Here is a 10,104-nt window from a genome sequence, read left to right as displayed (position 1 = left end):
CCTAGCGTCCAAATTGAGGTTGTTTGAAGATTTCAATTAATTCTGATTTAAACTTTATTTTATTTTAAAATAGGAAAAGATATTATTTTAGTTTTAGAAAATAGATTTTAAATTAATTAGAATTAGATATAAAAGAAAAAATAAACTTCTCTTCTGGATGATTCCACCTCATTCCAAATTTACAGTTTAAGAGAGAATCCTAGTTTTCACTCTGAACTATGAGTAACTAAACCTCCACTGTTAAGGTTAGGAGCTCTGTCTATTGTATGGATTGATTCTATTATTTTTCTATTTTAATTCATTTATTGATTCATCTAATTCAAGAATTATTTTCGTTCCTTATTTTATGAAATTGGGTGGAACGAAAGTAGGACCCTCTTTCTAATTGAGTTCTTGTATAACTTGGAAAAGCTCTTTACTTGAACAACAGCTTGAAAATACATTCTCCTAAATTTCTAATTATCTGCATTTAACGGGATACGTGACATATAATCCTCTTATATTTGGGTAATTAGAATTTCTGTGGCATATAACTAGAATTGAACTTCACCCTCTAATTGGAATTAATTGACCAAGGAATTGGCAGTTGATGAGAGTTAGAGGAGACTAAAAAGGTCAAAGGAATTAGGGTTTAGTCACATATAGTTTGCCATGAATTAAATCTTGCATGATTAAAATAGTTAGTAAGAAAAGTCAATCAGAAAAATAGATAACTTTGAAGCCTTAACTGTTTCTCCATATATTATTCTCAACTTATTTATTGCCTGCCTTCTGATATTCTGAATCTACTGTTTAATGCTTTTGAACTCTCAAACACCATTTTCTATTTGTCTGACTAAGCCAATCACTCAATCATTGTTGCTTGATCCATCAATCCTCGTGGGATCGAGCCTCACTCACCTGAGGTATTACTTGGTACGACCCGGTACACTTGCCGGTTAGTTTGTGGTTATAAATTCCGCACCATTGATTCGAATCCATATTTGGAGGATTTGAAGCCTAAGGTTACAGCTTCCATGAATCGTAGGCTCCAAAGGCCGGTAACTATGGACGATGTCAAAAGAGCTACGTTTAGTGTTTATGCTCAGAGTGCTCCTGGTGATGACGGGTTTACAACTAAGTTTTTTCACTTTTTCTGGGATATAGTTGGAGGTGACGTTTTTAAGACAGTGCGAAGTTTCTTTCATAGTGGCAGAATTCTAAAAAGCTTCAACCATAATCAAATTTGTTTGATTCCAAAGGTGTCAGATGCCAGTGACATGACTCAGGTGCGACCAATTAGTTTGTCCTCAGTTATGTATAAAATTATTTTTAAAGTTATGGTGCACCGACTACAAGGTATTATGAATAAAATCATAAGCCCAAATCAGAGTGCTTTTCTCAAAGGTAGACTTATTTCAGATAATATTCTAATTGCCCACGAATGTATGCACTATTTGAAAAATAAGAGAAGTGGAGCAGATCATGAGATGGCTATTAAACTAGATATGAGCAAGGCTTATGATAGGGTTGAATGGCACTTCTTATGGTACATCATGGAAAAGCTGGGCTTTGATACTAAATGGATTAACTGGACTAAGGAATTGGTAACGACTGTTTCTTACTCTGTTGTTGTGGAAGGACAACCTTTTGGCTACTTTAGGCCAAATAGGGGCATCCGACAAGGTGACCCCCAATCTCCATATCTATTTCTTTTTTGTGCGAAAGGGCTTTCTTTCTTGCTACACAAGGCAGAGCAAAACAGATTAATTCAAGGAGTTCAAGTTAATCGAAGATGCCAAACAGTTAATCACCTTTTGTTTGCTGATGACTCAATCCTTTTTTGCAAGAGATCACCTAATACAAGCCAAAGCATTTTGGAATTGCTAGAGATCTACGAGGGCTTTAGTGGACAAAAAGTCAACTTGAACAAGTCGTCCATCTTTTTCAGTCACAACACACCTCAGAACACAAGACTAGCAATTGCGCAGACACTAAATATTGAACATATCGGAGCCCAAGACAAATACTTGGGGCTGCCCTCCATAGTTCAAAAATCAAAGAAAGCAAAATCTGGAGCTATCAAGGATAAAGTTCAGAAGAGGATTATGGGTTGGAAAAGAAGTTTATTGTCCTCAGGTGGCAGGCACACGCTATTGAGAGCGGTGGGGGAAGCGATTCTATTTATACACTCTCTTGTTTCAAGCTCCCAGACACGCTGTTAACTGAGATTCATAGCATGCTCTCGCAATTTTGGTGGAGTCAAAAAGGCACAGAATGAAGAATTGTTTGGATTAAATGGGACATAATGACAAGACCGAAGAAAGATGGAGGGTTAGGGATCAAAGATCTAAGGGCACAAAATTTGGCCTTATTGGGCAAGCAATGTTGGCGTCTAATGAAATACCCTAATTCTACACTGTCAAGAATGTTCAAAGCTAAATATTTCAGATATACAGATTTCTTACATGCAGAGATAGGAAGCATACCATCGTGGGGCTGGAGAAGTGTTCTTGAAGGCCACAAGGTGATTGAGAAAGGCTTGTTATGGAAAATAGGCTCTGGTGCTAATGTTCGCATCTTTCATGATCCCTGGCTCCCACCACCATTTCCCTTTAATGTCCCTCAAGCTGCAGTGACAATCCCACCAAATCTGCAAGTGTATTTTGTTAGTGCGCTACTATATCCTGATAGAAGCTGGAACAGAAACCTGATTGAGTCAATTTTTCTAGTTGATATATGCAATAAAGTTTTTTCCATCAAACCAACAGAGGAGGAGAATGAAGTTAATTGGTACTGGACAAAATCTGGTATATACGAAGTTAGGTCAGGATATAAAGTTGCTTATGGGTTCTTTCATTCTCCTACTTCATTGATGCCTCAGAACATACAGAATCACAGAGTATGGAATAGCATTTGGAAATTGAAATTACCTCATAAAATTAAGATTTTTTTATGGAAGAGTCTTTATGAAAAGCTTCCAGTTTTGCAACAAATCCATAACCAGTTTGCATCCACCCCCGCTACTTGCCCAAGATGCATGCTGAAAGATAAATCAATTTCTCATGTCTTGTTCCAATACCCTCTCTATCTTCAATAATCTGGAGTCTAAACTTAATAACCCCTGACTTATGGCAGAGAGAAGAAGAGGCCTTCATCAATTGGTGGCAATGAGTCTTATCTTGGGCAGCGGCTCAAATCAAAGGTAGACAAAAGATCCTCTTCATCGCGGTGCTGTGTTGGAGCACTTGGAAAGCGAGAAATAGGTGTGTCTTTGAGAAGCTAATAAGTCCAGCGCCGGAGATAGTGCAAGAAGCCAGTAGTCTAGTGCGTGAACTCAATAGCCATACCTGATGAATGCTAATAATTTCTCTTTATTCTTACTTTACTCTTTTTTAAGCTATTTGTCTTCCAATCACATTTGGTGATAATTGGGAATACCCCCAACTTCTTTTGTACTTCTTTATAAAAATATTATTATTTTATAATAATAAAATAATATCTATCTTTGAGAAAATAAATAAATAAATAAATGTCGAAAAACCATTTTGATTATTGAACTATATGGTTAATTACCCCTTAAGGTTTGGAACTAAATTATTCTTGACAAAACAAAACCAAAAGAAACTCTCTCTTCTCATCTTTACCTAGAACAAATAGATCAGAAGAGATGAAGATGGAAGAGAAGGAAAACTTTTCTATCAACAGTTAATAATCAAGAGTAGCAATTATTTACATAGAACAAAACACTTTCATAAACAATAAACTGTAAAGATCGAGAAAGGGGAGAAGAAGATTGAGCAAAAAACGGGAAGAAGAATAACATATCATCGGTAGCTACACCTTAGCCGGGTGTACTTCCGATTCTCCTCTCTGCAGCTTCTCCAACAAGGAAAGGAAGAGGCAAATAGCTAGATGACTACCGAAATAACATTCGTTTTTTTTTTACTCTCCTTCTCTTTGTCAATTCCTCCTTCTCCTTAGCTTGCGACAATGACTTTCTTCAACACCTTTTCTTTTCTTTTTTTCTCTTTCAAGCTTTTCTCTTTTTCTCAACCAGATTTCTTTCTCTAATTCTCCCTTTCTTATTCAATTTGTTTCTCTCCATTAGTCTTTCTCCTTCTTCCTTTTTTTTTTCTCATTTCTTGATGGTATCAAAGTTTTTCTATCAGCTTTATTCGATGGTATCAAAGACTGACGGATAGAAAATAAAATTTTATATAAAATAAAATAATTAAAAAAATATATTTTAATAAAAGAATAATTTTTTAAAAATAATTTTAATTTTAAGGACAATTTTTACTATCCCAAATTTTAAAGACTAAGACAGTATTTATTTTTAATCTTTTGAATTAAATTAAAAATAAAAAACTATTTTAATTGTTATTTGAAAAATTACAATCATCTAATTTGCAAAACACTTTTACTTTAAATGCATGCTTAGAAGTAAAAAGTATATTTTTTTAACTTGTTCAAACTTTGTCTTTCAATTAAAGGTGGGATAAATAATATTTTTAGTAGGTGTATTCAGGGACGGATACATGGGGGGCAAGTAGAGGCCTGGGCCCCCAACTTTTTTTAAAAAAAAGTAGTAGTTAGAAGCCCAAGTGCCCAACCAGTGAACCAACCCAAATAGTTTTTAAAATTTTTTAAATCCTTAAAATTAGTTATCTTTCTTCACGTTTCGTATTCCCTCTTTCTCAATCCTTTTGTTTCCTCACAAGTCACAAGTCACGCCGCGTCCTCGTTAGGTCATGTCACTGTAGGGAAGTCTTCAATCATATTCATATCAACTAAAGCAAGGTGCCAACTGCCAACTGCCAAGGTATTTATTTTATTTTTTACTTCTTTTATATAATTACATAAAATTATTAATTAATAAAATCATTTTTTTATTATGAAATAATATAATTTTATTTCTTTGTATTTACATAGTAACATAGACAAGTTGATATTTAATTAATAAAATATACTTAGACTTTGTTTATTTATATAAGTATATAATTATTTGAGTTTTTTTTTTTCAGGTAAAAAGAAACTAGAATATTTTATGATGAGAAAGCAAAGTAAAATTGATGCAATTTTTAAGAGAAAGGTTACTGATGATGTTGGAGTTCAAACAAGTCAACCCTCTAATCTTATTTCACAAGAAGGTCAAGTAAGTGAGCTCTCTAATCTTACTCAAAATACACATCAACATGAAACCAAAGTACCAAGATTAGAAAGAGATGTTGATATCTATTTACTAGAAAGGGATCCTGGAAAGCGACGTCCAATTTGGCAATATAATATCAATGAACGTGATAAGATTCGTAGAGCATACATAATAGCTGGGCCATACCAACCAACAAATATTAGCTATCCAGCTTCTGGTAATAATAATCACCGTCGATATTTTTAATCTTCTTGGTTTAAGAAATTTTCAAGTTGGTTAGAATATTCACCAGAAAAAGATGCTGCTTATTGTTTGCCTTGCTACTTGTTTGGTAAATATTATGGTGCTCGCAATGATGGAAAAAATATATTTTCAGAGTTAGGATTTAGTAATTGGAAGAAAGTAAACAATGGGGTAAATTGTGCATTTGTATGTCACGAGGGTTCTATTCCTAATTCTTCCCATAATTTATGTGTGAAATCTTGTGATGATTTAATGGCTCAATCTAAGCATATAGACAAAGTTCTTGATAGGCATCGTGATGAAACTATTACAAATAACCGTTTAAGGTTGAAGACATCTATTAATACTATTCGATGGCTTGCATTTCAAGTATGTGCATTTAGAGGTGATGATGAAAGTCCTGGATCTTTGAATAGGGGGAATTTTATTGAGTTAATTAAGCTTTTAGCTTCCTGTAATCAGAATGTTAATAATGTTGTCCTTGAAAATGCTTCTGAAAATGCTCAATATATATCTCCCGTTGTTCAAAAAGATATATTGCATATCTTTGCTAGAAAAGTGCGTGCAACAATTCGAGAAGAAATTGGTGATTCTAAATTTTGTATAATTATTGATGAAGCAAGAGATGAGTCAAAGCGAGAACAAATGTCTGTGGTTTTGAGATTTGTAGACAAGCACGGTTGTGTTCAAGAAAGATTTTTTGATCTTATACATGTTTCTGATACATGTTCTTTGACATTGAAAACAGAAATTTTATCAGTTCTTTCTCGTCATAATCTTGATGTCCAAAATCTTAGGGGACAAGGGTACGATGGAGCTAGTAATATGCGTGGTGAATGGAATGGATTGCAAGCTCTATTTTTGAAAGATTGCCCTTTTGCTTATTACATTCATTGTCTTGCTCATCGATTACAATTAGCACTTGTTTCTGCAGCCAAAGAAGTTTGTTATGTTCATCAATTCTTTTCAAAATTTACACTAATTGTGAATGTTGTGACTATTTCTCCTAAACGTCATGATCAGTTAAGGGTTGCTCAAGCAAATAATGTTGCAAACTTAATTGCCAATGATCAAATTGTGACAGGTAGTGGACTTAATCAAATTGGTACTTTGCAAAGAGCTAGGGATACTAGATGGGGGTCTCATTTGAATTCTGTACGTAACTTGTTATGCATGTTTGATGCTACTTGTGAAGTTCTTGAAAAAAGCACCGAAGAAGACAATTTCTCCACACGTGGTGATGCTAGTGCTGCTTATGATGCTATCACATCCTTTGAATTTGTCTTTGTTTTGCATTTGATGAGAAATATTTTGGAAGTTAGTCATGATCTTTGTCAAGCTTTGCAACGAAAAAATCAAGATATATTGAATGCTTTAACTCTGGTTTCTACTACGAAAACTTTAATCCAAAGAATGAGAGAATCAAGTTGGGAGGCTTTCATAAAAGAAGTTATATTATTTTGTGAGAAACATGAAGTTGAAGTTCCTGATATGAATGCATTGCATATTCCTAGAAGAGGCCGAACTCGCAAAATTGTTGATCAAATTTCAGTGGAGCATCATTACCGAGTTAATTTATTTCTTGCTGTAATTGATACACAATTGCAAGAGCTTAATGGAAGATTCAATGATAATATGGTGGAATTGCTTACTTTAAGTTCAACTTTAGATCCCAGAGATAATTATAAGTTCTTCAGTGTCAACAAAGTATGTGAATTAGTAGAACGATTTTATCCATGTCACTTCAGTGACCAAGAGAAATTTCACATTAGAATGCAAGCTCAACATTATGAACTTGATGTTCCTAATCATGTTGAATTAACTAACTTGTGCACAATTTCGGAGTTATGTCAAGGATTAACGAAGACAGGAAAGTCTTTAACATATCCTTTGATTGATCATTTGATTCGCTTGGTATTAACTCTTCCTGTTTCAACTGCTACAACTGAGAGATCTTTTTCAGCTATGAATATTGTGAAGAATAGACTCAGAAACAAAATGGAAGATGAATTGCTTGCTAATTATCTTTTGATTTACATTGAGAAGAAGATTGCTGAAAGATTTGACACAGATTCTATTATCGATGAATTTTATGATATGAAGAATCGACGTGTACCACTTCGTTAGTAAAAAGTACACATTTTTTTTGTATTTTAAATATATATTATCTATCAGTATATTTTTATAATGCATCTTACATTATAATTTATTTGCATATATTTTTTTATATTATATATATTATTGGCCCCTATGATAACATTTCTGAATCCGTCCCTGAGTGTACTATCATCCAATCTTGATTCCTCTGATACATCCTCTCTAAATATGTTTTGAAAAGACAACCTCATTACTTTTTTCAACTTCTCACATTAACGATGATAAAAAAAAATATTAACATCAAACACAACAATAATAATAATAATCATAATAATTTATCATTAAATATTCAAAGAACTACACAACAATAATAGTTTAACATAATTAAAACAACACTAATAATAATAATTTAAGTACTCCCATAATGATAATAATTTAATTTCAAGTACTCCAATGTTTAAATTTAAGTACAACCATAATACGATTATTTTATTCAAAATATATGTTAAATTTGTTAGTGGCAAAATTATATTCTATGACATGAACATACACTATTTTTAAATGTTAAATTAGAAAAAAGAGGAATAGATTCAATTTTTTTATTGATACAAGTAAGAATGATATTACAAGAATTTTTTTTTTGAATTTTTAAAAAATATTTTTTAATTTTTTTCCGTCCAAACTTTAAAATGAATTATTTCAATCTTAGACTAATTTTCACATAAAATTTTGATTAATAGCGTTATCATTTTAATTTATAATTTAATATGAAAGATCATTTTAACTATTGAATACGCGCTGTTCGAAATTATTAGTTTAAAAAAAAATCCTAGCAGAGAAAGAGTACGTACTCCGTACTCAAGGAGAATGAGAGAAGGAGAGAGCGGGGGTGAACGGTTGAGGGTGAATCACAGTGAGGAAGATGGCCATGCCATCGGAAGAGATAAGGGAGAGAGCGTGGGTGGGTGTGTATCCGATGTTAAGGAGGGTTCTTCTCGAGAGGGGTTAGAAAAGCCATCCAAGGTCTCTTTTAGAGATAAAGTCATTGGTGCAGAAAAGTCTAAGGCCTTTACGGTGACAGGTAAGCAGGGTGATTCTCGTCCACCAAGTGTCAATTTTACCAAGGAGGCAAAGAGTTGTCTAGCTGAACCTTATAAGGAAGCCATCGTGATCAAGGTGCTGGATAAGCATTATAGCTACATGGCTCTCATGCATAAGCTTCGGATAGTATGGCGCATCAAAGGAGGGTTTGATTTGTTGGATGTGGGATTTGGATATTTTTTGGTTAAATTTGATATTGCTGCGGATCATGAGAAAGTCATTCTTGGTGGCCCGTGGTTGATAGACGGTCACTATGTTGTAGTAAAGCCATGGGATGTGGATTTTAGGCCATGCGAAAAATCCTTTGGATCAACGCTGGTATGGATTCGAGTCTCGGGACTTCCAATTTGGTGCTACCAGGAACAAGCAATGCTACGAATTGCTTCTGCAATAGGGATTCCGGTGAAAGTAGATTTGGCTACTAAGCTTGCAGAAAGAGGAAAATAAGCCCGAGCTTGTGTTCAAATTAATCTTGAATTGCCTGTAATCAAACATATTATAGTGGAGGGTGTGACTTATGAAGTGGAGTACGAGAGTTTACCGTTGATTTGTGCTACTTGTGCACGATATGGGCATGATAAATCGTTGTGCATGGAGAAGGAGTCCTTGGAAGGAAACGGGAATTCCTTTGGTGATGAAAAAAATAATGAAGCCCCGACACTAGTGCCACACAACAATCATGAGATTCAACAAGAGGCTGAATCAGAAGCTCGTGATTTGGGTGAGAATCCTCGTAATTTGGGTGAGAAATTAGGAGTTGTTAAAGGGAAGGATGTGGTTACGAAATCATTGGCTCCTCACGTGCCTGATGGTCATGTTAATGAGGCATGCATGGATGATGGAAAGGGCTGGCAACAAGTGCTCCGTAAGGGAAAATTCACAATGGGCCAGTCATCAGGTTTGAAGGACCAAGATGGAAAGCAGCACAAGTTTGGTTCGAGAAGGGTTCCAAGACCCAATTTTCATGGTGATGGAGGTAAATCAATTGGCATTAGGATGGGGAAGCGAGAAAAACATGAAATTGCGCCATCTCCATCACGCAGAACTCCTGCACGTCGTGGAATTTCTCTATGGAAGCGTCCTCGGCCTTCCTCCTTGCAGAACTCGCCAGTTGATAAAAATGGTGGCACAATGGAGGAAACCTTAGTAGATGGAAGCATGCCAGGTGCAGTGTCAGGAGGTCCGAAGGTGGCAATTATTGAGGATCAGAGTGTGCCAGTACCGCAGGACAAACCACCTATTGAGGTTGGTGATTCTGTTTAGAGTTTTATGTTTTTATTTATTCTGTCCCTATTATCTATGGATAGTTTAAATATGATTGTTTGGAATATTAGGGGTGCTTCTAATAAGTTAGCCCGTGTGCATTGCAAGGAACTTGTTAGGAAATTTAGACCTGTTTTCTTTATTGTGGTTGAAACTCACTCCCCTTTTCAGCATTTAAAATTATTCTGGGAAAGATTAGGGTATCACTCTGTTGGTATAGTAGAAGCAGAGGGGCATAAGGGAGGTATTTGGTTTCTATCCTCTAT

General features: G+C 34.7%; 1 protein-coding gene across 1 annotated transcript; it reads left to right on the top strand.

The window, feature by feature from the left end:
• The first annotated feature begins 2,287 nt into the window (after positions 1 to 2,287).
• LOC148572264 (uncharacterized) lies at positions 2,288 to 7,504 on the top strand. The gene is made up of 4 exons (XM_088507428.1): positions 2,288 to 2,805; positions 3,118 to 3,245; positions 5,007 to 5,351; positions 5,511 to 7,504. The coding sequence occupies exons 1-4, from the start codon at positions 2,288 to 2,290 to the stop codon at positions 7,502 to 7,504; spliced, it is 2,985 nt and encodes a 994-aa protein (XP_088363554.1).
• The last annotated feature ends 2,600 nt before the right edge of the window (positions 7,505 to 10,104 follow it).

The sequence above is a fragment of the Arachis ipaensis genome, chromosome B3 (assembly GCF_059453495.1).
Source record: "Arachis ipaensis isolate K30076 ecotype BB chromosome B3, ASM5945349v1, whole genome shotgun sequence".
Lineage (NCBI taxonomy): Eukaryota > Viridiplantae > Streptophyta > Magnoliopsida > Fabales > Fabaceae > Arachis > Arachis ipaensis.
The sequence above is the reverse complement of the archived record's forward strand: the minus strand, read 5'-3'. Positions and strand labels throughout refer to the sequence as shown.

Bases quoted from the DNA above. Each gene is read 5' to 3' on its own strand.
- LOC148572264 (XM_088507428.1), top strand. From the start codon at position 2,288: ATGACAAGACCGAAGAAAGATGGAGGGTTAGGGATCAAAGATCTAAGG. The intron at 2,806-3,117 runs GTCAGGATATAA...GACTTATGGCAG, and splicing joins TCTGGTATATACGAAGTTAG to AGAGAAGAAGAGGCCTTCAT. The intron at 3,246-5,006 runs GTGTGTCTTTGA...TTTTTTTTTCAG, and splicing joins ACTTGGAAAGCGAGAAATAG to GTAAAAAGAAACTAGAATAT.